The sequence below is a fragment of the Natrix helvetica genome (genome assembly GCF_964273705.1).
Source record: "Natrix helvetica genome assembly, chromosome: 9".
NCBI classification, from domain to species: Eukaryota; Metazoa; Chordata; class Lepidosauria; order Squamata; family Natricidae; genus Natrix; species Natrix helvetica.
In genome coordinates, this window is record NC_138560.1 from 6,769,400 (window position 1) to 6,782,998 (window position 13,599).

The following is a 13,599-nucleotide window of genomic DNA, read 5'->3' on the forward strand; positions in this document are numbered from 1 at the left end:
CCATCCAGAGAATTTCTCCCAAACGCTCCTTTCCCTGGAGAACAATTCTGAAAGCCAATTCTCTTCCCCTCCGATTGAACGAGAAGGTTGGGGGAGGGCGAGAGAGAGAGAGAGAGAGAGAGAGAGAGAGAGAGAGAGAGAGAGAGAGAGAGAGAGAGAGAGGGAAAGGCAGAATAGCTTTGCAGAGCCCTGCTGGGCCAGTGGGCCAGGCCAAAGCAGGGAAAGACTTCAGGGTGCACGGCTTGCACTTTAAAATGCCTTTCAGAAGAATAAGTTCTTTATTCTATTTATACAGATGCCGGGGCTGCCTAACTCCTAACAATTCTGGGCAGTATACAATTTTTTTAAAATAATAAAATTACAAAAAAAAAAAAAAAACCAGAAAGAAATCACAGGAGTCCCAAAGAATATCAGTGTAACCTCAAACCCTTGTCCACAGGAGGATTCTGTAGATCCAGCCATCGCCTTGCTGGCTTGGGGGGATATTATTCCACAGGGAAGGTGCCACAAATCAGAAGGTTCTTCTCCTGGATCCTGTTGGATTTGAACCCCTGCCTAACCTCAAACCAGTTTGCCTACCTTACAGGTTGTCCTCGGCTTACAACCACAATTGCAACCAGGATTTGCATTGCCAAGAAGGGCCATTGTTAAGTGAGTTTGGAGCAGTCTTATGATGATGATCTTTTTTGCCACGGTTGTTAAGTGAATCACGTGGTCGCTAAAAGAATCTGGCTTTCCCCATTGACTTGACTGATTGGAAGCTGGTTGGGAGGGTCTCATACGGTGATCCCATGATCTCGGAACACGTCAACTGTAGTAAATACATGCCAGTTGCCAAGAGCCCAAATTCTGACCCCATGAATGAGGATGTTGCAATGGTTGGAAGTGCAAGGACCAGTTAGAATCATTTTATTTCCCAGTCGCTTAAATGAAGGGTTGCATGTTGAGGACTCTCCGCACTGTTCTCAGGTTGCTCTCAGAGATAGCAACTGAAGGAACGAATGTTTCCCAGGGAAATCCTTATTATTTATTGGTGTCAGGTTGATCCTACATGCTTTTAATGCAGGAGTGGGCAAACGCTCCGTTCCCCAAAGGCCGCCTGGAGTGTCAAATCCTGGTCTGCTCACTCATGCATTTATACATGCATGCAACTCAAGCACATGATCAGCGCCTGCAGCAGGGACATCCTTCTATATTATTCCCCACAACCTGGTCTCAAATGAAGCAGATTCCCCATTATGACCGAGAGCTATGCTTAGCCCAGCCCTCTGAAAATTCAAACCAAACCAATAGCAATAGCACTTAGACTTATATACCACTTCACAGTGCTATTTAGACAGTGTCTAAATAGTTTACAGAGTCAGCATATTTGCCCCCAAAAATCTAGGACCTCTTTTTACCCGGCCTCGGAAGGATGGAAGGCTGAGTCAACTTTGAACTGGTGAAAATTGAACTGCTGACAGCTGGCAGTCAGCAGAAGTAGCCTGCAGTACTGCATTCTAACCACTACGCCACTACGGTTTCCTTCCTTCCTTCTCATTTCCCTTCCTTCTCTTTTCCCTTCCTTCTCATTTCCATTCTTTCCTTCCTTCCTTCTCATCTCCCTCCCTCCCTCCCTTCCAAAGCAGTGGCTCGTAGATTTATATACCGCTTCACAGTGCTTTACAGCTCTCCCTAAGCAATTTACAGAGTCAGCCTATTGCCCTCAACAATCTGGGTCCTCATTTTACCTGACCTCAGAAGGATGGAAGGTTGAGTCTCCCTTGAGCCAGGGTGAATCGAACTGCCAAACAGCTGGCAGCCGACAGTCAGCAGAAGTAGCCTGCAGTACTGCATTCAAGCCACTACGCTACCACTTTGATAATCTCCTTTCCAACTCTCTGAAGTGGTTGACCATCTCACAGAATAAAAGGAAATTCTTGACTGAGCTATGATTGTAAGAAGGAGTTTAGGCTAGATGATTTCTGGAGTCCCTTTTAACTCTACTATTCAACAATATTAATTGTCCTCAATGGGTGCCTTATGGATGCTGACTCTTTGGCCCACTGCTGTACCTTATCCAGGTAGTGCCTTAGACTATGGGGAGTGAGATGTGTCTCCAGCCACTGTGTGAAAAGGCCTCCTTTCTAGCATTGTAATACAATGCATTCTTAAAGTCTTTTAACACTAATCTCATTGTTTTGTATTTGTTGAATTTCTTTAAAAAATGTTCTTTATGGTTTGTTGTTTGCTGCCCATTCCTGTCTCACCAGATGGGTAGCCATACAATGATGATTTGTAAATAAATATAGGTAGTCCTCGACTTACAACTGGTCACTTAGGGATGGACCCCCCAAAAGCTACTTAGGACCTGATTTCAAGTTATGATATGGTGTACACACACACACACACACACACACACACACACACACTTCCCCATAGTCATGTGATTGCATTTTGGGTGCTTGGAAACCTTTAGAGTCACATGACTGCCAATTTTGAATGTCATTTTCTAGTTTCTGACATTTACTTCTGGTTTCTGACAAAAAAAAAAAAACCCCAGCCATTGTGTAAAACGGGTACTTTTAAACAACTGTGGCGTTCGCTTAATGACAGCGGTGTTTGCTTAACGACCTTAGCATTTGCTTAATTACTGCACAAAAGGCTAAAAAAATTGGTCGTACAATGCTTCAATGTACAAGTGCAATGACTTACAACCTAAATTCCGGCCCCATTATTTTCATAGGTGCAGGACCACCTGCAAATAAAATTGCGCCATTCAAGCAGTTGTGAAAGGTAGACTATCAGAAGCCCCCTCTCTTTGTATCTGTGTCTTGCTCATTTAACAGGATGTGCACAGATGGATTTTCTTTGAACGATGGCGCTTTTCTTGCCTTTTAATATCTTGCTATCCTTGCTTCCTTTTTTTAAAAAAATGCTATAAACATCTGTCTTTCTGGGTCTCTCTCTCTCTCTCTCTCTCACACACACACACACACACACACACACACTTCATTCTCCTCTTCCGGAAGATGAGAGGAATGGGAAGGGAAGCTGCTGATGGAACCGCAGGGCACGCCCTCGGTGACAAGGGAGGTGTCAGATCTTTTATAAACCATGCCCTCTGACCTAATTTCAAAATTAAAGGAGGGGGTTTGGAGAATATTTGCCAGCTGCTGCAGACAAAAAAAAAAGCACTCTTCTGTGCATGCTCAAAGATACAATTGTCTTTGCTGGCAGCACCTCTGGGGCGCTGTTTGCCAATTTGAATCAGGTTGCCACCTCTTCACAAGGTTTTTAACTCATGTGCCTTTAGGAGCAAGGCAAGCCTATCAGCTGGGATTGTCAGGTTGGTGCGTTTATCACTGTGTACCAGGAACCGTGCCTACTGCTCTTTCTCTGCATATTCTTAAATGGTTAAAAGGCAGATCAGAGCGATAATCTCACCTCTCCTTAAGTTTCAATTCAAGATCTGGATTCACACAACAGGCTGGGTCTGGAACAACACAGGACAACAGCAGAGGTGGCCTATGATGCTCACAGAAATAAATCATTCTATGTCTGATGGAGACCTCATGCTAAGGCAATGGCTAGAGTATCAGAAGTTATCCAACCAGGAACTGGGCATGGCTAGTCTAGTGAAGAGAAGGACCAGGGGAGACATGATAGCGGTGCTCCAATATTTGAGGGGCTGCCACAAAAAGGGGGTGGGGGTCAAGCTGTTTTCCAGAGCACCTGAAGGCCAGACAAAGAAGAATGGATGGAAGCTGATCAAGGAGAAATTCAACCTGGAAATAAGGAGGAACTTTCTGACAGTGAGAACAATCAACCAAGGGAACAGAAGTTGCCTTAGGAAGTTGTGGGAACTTCATCACTTGAGGCTTTCAAGAAGAGAAATAGTGCCAGAAATAGTGTAGGGACTCCTGCTTGTGGGGTGGGGGTGGGGGTTGAACTAGATGACCTATAAGGTCCCTTCCAACTCTGTTAATCTGTCATTCGATCCCTTTGGAGACTAATCCAGCATATTTGTGTCGAACGGCCACTCTTTTATTTATTTTTTTAAGCAGCATTTGGAAATGGAGATAAGTTTCCGTCTGTTCCGTGATATTTCATTATTGTTTTTAAATACATTTGAAGGCACAGCTGCTGTAATTATCCTAACAGTATGGATTCTGGTCAAAGTGAGGGAAAAGTCATATTTGGGATTACGAAGGAGATGGAGGCCTTTGAGACGGCCACTAAAAACAGAGTTGCGTTTAAAGGAAGCCCTTGATACATGACCAATGCTAAGCAACTATTTGGAGTTATGACGGGCCCCTCTAGGGCTACTTAGAAACTGGAGTTGAAGTTCTGGTGGCTACATCCCATACCACTGTGGTCAGGTGATATTTTGTGCCCATATTCAATGGTCTCATGGTCAACCGTTTTATAACAGGTTTTGCTGAAAACAGGTATTTATTTCCATTTCCATCAAAAAAAATGTCATGATTTGCTTAATGATGGTGGTACAGGTAGTCCTCAACTTCTGACCACAATAGAGCCCCACATTTCTGTGGCTAAGCAAGACAGTTGTTAATTTTGCCCCGTTTTATGACCTTTCTCGCCACCATTGTTAAAGGAATCACTGCAGTTGTTAAGTTAGTCACATGGTTGTTAAGTGAATCTGGCTTCCCCCGGTGACTTTGGTGGTCAGATGGTCACCAAGGAGGATCCCGTGACCCCCGAGACACTGCAACAGTCCTAAATACATACCGGCTGCCATCCCAATTTTGATCATGTGATCATGGGGGGGCTGCAAGGGTCGTGTCACTTTTTTGGGTGCCATTGTAAGTTTGAATGGCCGCTAAACAAATGGTTACATGTCAAGGACGACCTGTGCTAGTCGTTCCAGACTCTAGGGGGCGGTGCTCATCTCCATTTCAAACCCGAAGAGCCAGCGCTGTCCGAAGACATCTCCGTGGTCATGTGGCCGGCATGACTAAATGCTGAAGGAGCACAGAACGCTGTTATCTTCCCACCAAAGGTGGTTCCTATTTTTCTACTTGCATTTTTACATGGTTTCGGACTGCTACGTTGGCAGAAGCTGGGACAAGTAACGGGAGCTCACTCCATTATGCGGTGCTAGGGATTTAAACCGCTGAACTGCCGACCTTCTGATCGACAAGCTCAGCATCTTAGCCACTGAGCCACTGAGTCCCCTTTATTTCATTTAAAGACCATTGCAAACAGGTAGTAAAATCGGTGCAGTCATGTGGTGACCCATTTGACTCTGGGCATGACTTAGGATAGTAATTCTGGGTTCAATTACGCTCGTACGTCCACAGGGCTACCTATGCATTGTAATCCTTCTGCACTCTGATTTGAGACCGTGGCCAGCTGAAATATGAGGCCGGTGGAGTGAACTTGTGTAAGAGAGCCTTCTCTGTACAGCTGGCCACAAATCGGCTGGGAAATGCTCCTGAAATTTTGGGAGACACAGAAGCAAAAGGTGGCATGCTTCTCCCAAATTTCTACAGGGAAAGGAGAAATTCCCCCCATCATTTCTCAAGGGAAAGCTCCCCTTCCCCTTAATGACGACGGTGGTTCTGCTTCCTTGCAAAGCGCCACGGGAGGCATTTCCTCCTAATGAATTCTCTTGGGGTTTAATGGAAATCTAGGAAGCTGCAAACAGCTGGAATGTTTGCATGTGCTATGCAAGGCAGGCCACAGATCACTCCAGGGGACCAGCCTCATGGATCTGGGCTGTAGAAATCGGGACCAAGAAATACACTCTTTGGTATTGCTTAGCAGTCATCTGGATTCTTGCAGTCCCAATCTGGTCACCCTAACGTAGGTGAATTGAGCCAGCGTGGCAGTAAACCACAAACTACAGCAGAGTATTGTGTAAAACCTGAGCAGTTATGCACTATACTTGCGATGGCGAACCTATGGCACGCATGCCAGAGGTGGCACGCAGAGTCCTCTCTTTAGGCACATGCGCCATTGCCAGCTGCTCTTTTGGGCTCTGTCGTGCACATGGATGCCAGACAGCTGGTCCATCGTGCATGCACACTGGCCAGCCGCTCTCCTCTGTGTTCCAGCACACGCATGCATGCTGTCTGGCTGGTCTTCACGCATGCACATGCCAGAACCCAGCAGAGAGGAGCTAGCCAGTGCGCATGGTGGTGACAGAATCCGGAAGAGCAGCTGTCCACCACACACATGTGCACTGGCCAGCTGCTCTCTTCCGGGCTCTGGCGCACATGTGCATGCTTGCGCACACTCTCCAGTTTCGTCATTGGGTGCTGAAAAGGTTAACCATCACCGCACTATACTATGCTAAGCCAAACCTTCATTTCTTAAAAATGTGTGAATTCAGTGAGCCAGATTGGGTCTCTCTAGCATCTTGGACATTAGAAGTGGGGAACATGTCCAACTATTCTCAAAGCTCCGTTCTACTCACAGCGAAGGATGCTGGGACTTGTAGTTCAGCAACCCTATGAAAAGGGACTAAGCTCCTTCCAAGTCAAGAGAGTTTCAGGCAGTTTTACGGTCCTGCTTGGAGATGGTGGGGACTGAAATGGAGGTCTTCTGTTAGCCGACACGTGCCCCTTAGCACTGAGCCGTGGGCCCCTCCTCTTGGCTGGTTAAGGAGCAGCAAGGTATGAAATGGGCATCAGGCATCCTGGAGAGAGATGAAGTCAACAGAGCAGAGCGAAGAGACGGAGGAGAAGCTGAGGACTCCCTCCCTCTTGCAATTCAATTCCTTGGGAATAGCTCATATTAATGACTCTCTCCCTATCCCAGAAGCTGAGTGCTTCACCGTTAATGGTGTAAAGAGGAACAATTAAATCCTTGGTAATTAGCATCCATCACCACCTCACCAGCATCAGGGGGGCTGCAACTATGCTCTCATGTTTCTGGAGAGCCAGCCTTGCTAGGGGGCACCCTTGACACGGCTACCCTTACCCCCGACAACCACTAGGCAGCTCTCTCTGGAAGGGAGAGCTTGCAATGGGGCAATTGCTGGTGGGAAATACAGTAGGTTTTGGGCGGGGAGCAAAAGTAAGGTTTGCCATGAGCCATGCAACAATGTTTGGATATTGTTCTCCATTGGCAGGAATGGAAATGGTTAGCTAGGCAGCTTCAGGGCTGAGGAAAGGGCTGAGGCTGGTGTCCTGGAAGACGGAGTTTGGTCTATTCTCACATTCACAGAGGGTATGTTTAGATGGCTGCATAACGTATGAATTTCTTCATATGTAGGCAACCGTTAGGCATGGTCAAGAGTCCCTGTGGATCATAGATAGATAGATAGATAGATAGATAGATAGATAGATAGATAGATAGATAGATAGATAGATGGATGGATGGATGGATGGATGGATGGATGGATGGATGGATGGATGGTAGGTAGGGATAGAGATAGATAGATAGATAGATAGACAGACAGACAGACAGACAGACAGATGATAGAGATAGAGATAGGTAGGTGGGTGTGTGGGTAGGTAGGTAGGTAGGCAGACAGACAGACAGACAGACAGACAGACAGACAGACAAACAGATATAGAGACAGACAAACAGATGGACAGATATAATGTAAAGCTGATATTCTACCAAATGCCAGACTCTAACATTATTAATTGTTGTTCCTATTGATTGATCCTCTGCCTTTTCTCCAGGAGCAAAATGAGGCTTTGCAAGACAGATTGAGCTGTGAGAGAATGATTAGCCCCAAAGCCCCAGGTTGTCCCAAGTCCTAGTCCAATAACTCAACCATTGCCCCACGCCGGCATCATATTTCTTTCCCTCTGGGCCTATTTTGTATTATTCAGTCAACGGATTTACTGCGTTTTTCTGTCTTTTTTATTTTTCCAGCAGGAATGAAAGGGCTGTATAAAATATGGGCATCTTTTATTTCCCTCCATCACAACAACTTTGCGAGGTAGGTTGGGCTTCCACGGTTGAGGATGAATTTGAATCCAGGGCGCAGTATCCTCTGATGTCAACACAGTGACATGACTCGATGCTGTCTTCACCAAATCCCACAATTGTATCATTGTACTACGAGGTTTTAGGGGGACGTGGTGGCTCAGTGGCTAAGACGCTGAGCTTGTCGAACAGAAAGGTCGGCAGTTTGGCGGTTCCAATCCCTAGCGCCGCATAATGGTGTGAGCTCCCGTTACTTGTCCCAGCTTCTGCCAATCTAGCATGTAAAAATGCAAGTAGAAAAATAGCGACCCCTTTGGTGGGAAGGTAACAGCACTCCATGCGCCTTTGGCATTTAGTCAGGCTGGCCACATGACCACAGAGACGTCTTCGGACAGGGCTGGCTCTTCGGCTTGGAAACGGAAATGAGCACCACTCCTAGAGCCAAAAACAACTAGCACGTATGTGTGGGGGAACTTTTACTTTACTACAAGGTTTAAGCATATGAATTATAGCATCTGTGTGATGATGTCATCCTACTTGTGTCATCCTTGGCCCCGCCTTCTCCGCCCCCGCCCCCCTCCTCAGGGGCCATGAATCTATCTTGTTTTTCTTCCCATCATAAACCTGATGCCAGGGTCGATGGGCCACCTAGATAGATAAAAATTCTGCCATGGAAATAGGAGGTACTGATGGCAAAGACTGGAGAACATGCTATGGCACTGACTTTCTCACCTTCTTCAGGTAAATCCTGAGTGGCTTCAATTAGCTTTTTCTTGATAGATCTTTTATGAATAAAAAAGCCTCACCAGAAAGGCTTTTTTAGGTTTGAAAAATGAGTTTTCTGGAGTAGTGAAATAGAATGGTCAAGGAATCCCCAAAAGGTACATTACACTGTACTTATGTAAAACCAGTTTTGCAGACAAAGCTGCTATATTTTGGGGGAGATCTCTTATTCTCAGAACTTCCAGGTATGCATTTTGGAAGGTTATGGGGGGGGGGTGAGGGGGGGCAACTGAAGATTTGGGTGATTATTCAACAAAAGCACCAACTTTTGGAAGCCGGATCTCCAAAACAATCTGAAAAGGACAGATTATGATTCTGTAAAAGTGGGATGCAGAGATTGGCCTTCTCTTGCTGCATCTGCATTTAAACCTTCTGCTGTACCCCAGTTGGGATAACATGGTTTGTTCAAACTACATTTGTGAAACCTGCTGAAGCATACTATGGTTGGTTGGAAGCCTTGTGTGGCACATGAAGCTGGTTACAGGCTTGGCTAAGACCAACCAATAGTAGCTTAGCCAATAAACTATGTTTAAGCTAACCACTGCTTGTGGACAGAACGCCACCAAGACAGTGCACGGGTCAGCTTTCCTTCCGAAGTTGTGGGTGCTTCATCACTGGAGGTTTTTAAGAAGAGACTGGAACAGCACTTGTCTGAAATGGTAGAGGGTCTCCTGCCTGAGCAGGGGGTTGGACTAGAAGACCTCTAAGGTCCCTTCCAGCTGTTTTCTGACATATAGCTGGTCAAACAGAAGCCTCACCAGCTTCCTGATCAGAGCATGAAACCTGGTTCTTTAAGCTGAAATCTGTGGTTTGTTCCTGCCATGAATTTTACTCACTGTAGGGAATCTGTTAGGAAAGTAGCAGCACATATTGGACATATGACAAGGCTTCGGAAGGATTGCATCATTGCAGAAACTTAGCTTGAGTGAGAGAGAGAATTCAGAGATGCTGCTTAGTTGAGTACCATGCTAGAACTGGGTTGAGTAAGCAGGCAATGTTGGAAGAAGAACATCTAGCTTCAGCTCTATCTTGGGGCCCCCAGTGGCCCACTGCCTTTCCTTCTCTTGCGTTCCCTTCCCCGGTCCAGCGGTGACATCCAGAGCCTCACCCAGAACGAACATGTGCAGAGTGCTTTCCACCTCAGCGCAGAGCAGAGAAGGCAGCCCAATCCCGCTCTCCCCCTCCCAGCTCCCTCTTCTGAGCAGGACGCAGAGTCGATGGGTGGGATGGCGGAGGGACGGGGGGGGGGGAGAGAAAAGGAATCGCTGGCGAGGGCTTAGAAAGCGACCACGTTTGGGGAGGGGGCGGAGGAGACCCCCTTGGAGGCGACCCGGCTGGGGAAAGTAAAGAGGGCGGAACTGAGGCTAGGAATGCAAAGATTCCCCCTCCCCTCTCTCTCTTTTTCTTACGGAAGACCCCCTCCCCTCTCTCTCCCGGAGGCAGTTTTTGAGGGGGGGGGGCCTTCGGGAAAAGGGCGGCAGGGGGGATCGCTCTGGGTTTCCCCAGCCGTTTGCGAGGAGGGGGTTAGGGGGCGCCCCTTCTCCCCCCCACAGCCCTGCTGCAGTAACAAAGAGCCCCTCGTAAATCAGCAGCGCACCCCTTCCCTCCCCCCACCAGACCTTCCCATCATCCCTCCCACCCATTGGTGGTCCCCCATCGACCTCATTTGCATGCCCCGCCCTTTTCCAAGCCAGCCCATCTCTCGATTGGTCCACTCGGGGGCGTCCCTCATCTCTGCCCAACTGTCTGTCAAAATTTTCAAGCCCTTCGGTGGCTTTCTCTCTGTCCCCCCCCTCCTCCTCCCCCCCCCTTATGAGATGCAGCAAGGCTGGCGGGTTGAATGCGAGAGCCAGCCCGTACCTTCCTCCGCCGTCCCCCCCTCCCCTCTTTTCTGCCGCTCCTCCTGCCGCGGCTGCAGAATCCCCTTCATCTCCATCCAGGACCAGCCGGAGAGATGAACCACGTCCTGCTGGGCGCGCTGCTCTTCAAGATGAGCTGCCTTTTGCTCTCGCAAGGTACCGCCATCTCCATCGGCGCCGGGGCGGGAGGGGGGGACTGGGGGTGGGGTGGGGGATAAAGGAAGGACCCGTGGGTTGGGGGGGACCCGGCCGGGTGTTTGTGTGCTTGTGTATATACGTGTGGTGCGGGGTGAGGAGAAGAGGGTCCAGCCGAGCTGGGGAAGTGAGCGAAGTCGTGCGCGGACGGAATACCCAATGCGTCTCTGGGCACACGCGTGGGGTTCGTGGGGGGAAACATACGCGCGCGCCGCCGCCGCCGCCGGGAATCACAACAGGGTTGCGTGCCATGAAGGTAGCGCAACCGTACCTATGCACCTGGGAAGACGGGTTGCGCGGGAGGCGGGGGGGGGGAGTTGAGTCCCGGCGAGGCACCCTAGATATATACCCCTTTGCCCGCTGCGCTCTGGGGTCTGCTGCGCCTTTCCTTGAGGTCTCGCTCCCCGCTCTGCAGATTTGTGTCACGTTGGGTGTCACGGCTGCATGCCTTTGGAAACCCCCCCCCCTTTCCCCCTTCTCCCTCCCTCCCTCCCTCGGCGGAGATGTCACAACAACTGCAGGCGTGCTGTAGGAATGCACAATTGTGCCCCCCCTCCCATGAATATTCATGGGGAGGGAAGAGGGGGAGCCTCTTTCGTGGAAAGCGCAACGTGCCTGTCAACCTCACTCAGGCGCTTGGATGTGGCTCCCCCCCCCCCGCCCTCCCTGCCGTGGGCGGCGGTGGAAAGATCAGAACCCGGCTTGGGAGCGAAAGACCCGCAAATAAAAGGGAAGAGAAACGGGAAAAGGGCGCGCTTGCCGGGAGGAGAGAGAGAGAGAGAGCGCTAAGCGGAGCGCTTTGCCGTTGGTCTTGGTTAGACTCCCTGCTGGATGGAGTCGTCGGTTTGGGGGGAAAATCCAGAGCAAAAAAAAAAAAAAAAGGCAGTTGTGTAATGTGCGCAGGACTCAGGACTGAGAGTTGCAGGGAGGAAGCAGTGGAAGGAGGGAAGGGTATAGATAAGGCTTCTGATGCTTGGAGGATGTCGAGAAACAGACTGGAACCCAAAAGGGAGAATGGAAGATGGAAGAGGAGAAATCCAGCAATATGTTGCAAAGGGACATGGAAGATAGAGAGGGAGAGATCCAGTTATATGTTGCAAAGGGACTTCAAGGTCTGCAGAGCTCCCAGGAGAAGTGCTACACATGCTTACCTGGAAGTTAGGCCTGTAGTAGTAGTAGTGCCATCAGTAACGGTATTCACACAACACATTTAACCAAAACAATTGCAAACTTCCCAGCCGCAGTTGCACAATACCCGGCCCTGCTGTGGTTTTAACCTTGATGGGATTTGAAGGTTTGGGGGGCAGATGTGGTGTAGGTTAGTGTCTTGTGTGAACTCAGACCCTGGTGTCTCATGGAGTGTTGTGCAAAACCAGAAAATGAGTTATTCCGGGAACCAGGAAAAGTTTGCTATGTGAACTCAAGCCCTGGATTTCCTATCTCCTGCCCTTCAAGCTCCACATTTCCCTGGGTAAATCTCAAAACCAAGCATCCCCAAGGCCTTGGGAACCTGAGAGATCTGTTATCCTTACAGGCATGACAACAACACAAGGGTTGGCATGAACAATGGTGTGCCATGTATTGGTGCAGGTTCTGGGATTGCCTTACTGGCGTTGATAAGGCTGATTAGTTCCTTGCATTTGCTGAGGTACAGATCTCCCCAATTCTAAGGTCAGCTTTTTAAAATGCCAGGAGTGGCTTTCCTAATTTCCTAATTTCAACAGCAAAAGAAATCTGCTGGATCTGACCAAAGATCTATTTTTTTTTCTACCACTAAACAATCGTAGTGAGACATCTCCTGTTCTTTCCCCTGACATTTGTCATTTGAAGATAGAGCATCCCTGAATGGAGAGGTTCCATGGAGTTTTAAAAATCCAGCAGCTTTCAACTGATCTGCCTTTTCTTGAATCTCCCTAATCGTTTCCTAAAGCCCATTTAACCAAGTGGTAATCTTAGTCTTCTGCAATAATAATAATACCCTGTAGTAACGGATTTGAAGGAGTAATTCTGGATGATTCATCTTTGCTTTCTGGAGGCAACTGCCAAGCCATTTAACTCCGAGCATCTGAGATCTGGTCCTGGGAGAAAAAAATAAATAAAAAGGGGGAGGGGGAGAAAACAGAATGCTCTCTCTTTCCAGATTTACAAGTGGCGTGACAGCAAGTGTTGATATTGGTAATGTTTTTTCCTGAGCCTCCTTTTGACGATTGCTCAGCTTTGCCTGGGCCTCTGTTGATGCTGAAGTTCTGTTTTTAGCATTGCTCAGTTTTGAGCACCCTTGCAGATGGTTGATTGGCATTCTTGGCATGCACGAGCAAGAGTCTTGTGGAACCTTGAAGATGAGCAAAATTCTTCTTGGCATCTGCTTTCCTTGGCTGGCTCTTATGCCACCAGCTGTCAGATCCATCTGATGGTGGAGTTGCTTGCCTTTAAGAGGCCACTGGGATGTTTGCTGCTGCTCTAACTCTTTTCTGGAAAGTTTAGACCAGAACAGAAACGTAGAAGGTCTCCTTCAATAGTTTCCTTGTTGAGCCAGAGAAGCTCCAAGGGGCTTCGTTCATGGACAGAATGAGTTCTAAAGCCCACCTCCTTTGGAGAGCCGAGGGCTCTCAATTGGCTGGTTGGGTGGCAGGCCTTTTTGTTGGTGTCACATCAGTGGTGTCATCACACTGAGCAGTTCTATTGGCAGAGCTGGATCTGGGGAGCTTGGATCTCAGTATGATTGGCAGCGCAGGGAGCTGGTAAACCTGGAAGTGTTGTGGTTGAGTGCGGAGGACTGGCATCATTGGGCTGAGACAAGGTAACGAGAAGTCCAGGTGTGGGATGACCAACCCTGTTCTGCCTACTGGAGCAGCAGATGATTCTCTAGCACAAT

At 48.3% G+C, this 13,599-nt stretch overlaps 1 protein-coding gene across 1 annotated transcript in view; it reads left to right on the forward strand.

Annotated features, from left to right (window-relative positions):
* Nucleotides 1-10,624: 10,624 nt before the first annotated feature.
* Nucleotides 10,625-13,599, forward strand: part of IGLON5 (IgLON family member 5) — a gene marked incomplete at its 5' end in the record, with an annotated part of 86,152 nt that continues 83,177 nt past the window's right edge. The window contains one exon of the mRNA XM_081962266.1: nt 10,625-10,685. Within this exon, the coding sequence (XP_081818392.1) occupies nt 10,625-10,685 (61 nt within the window). The remainder of the gene's footprint in view (nt 10,686-13,599) is intronic.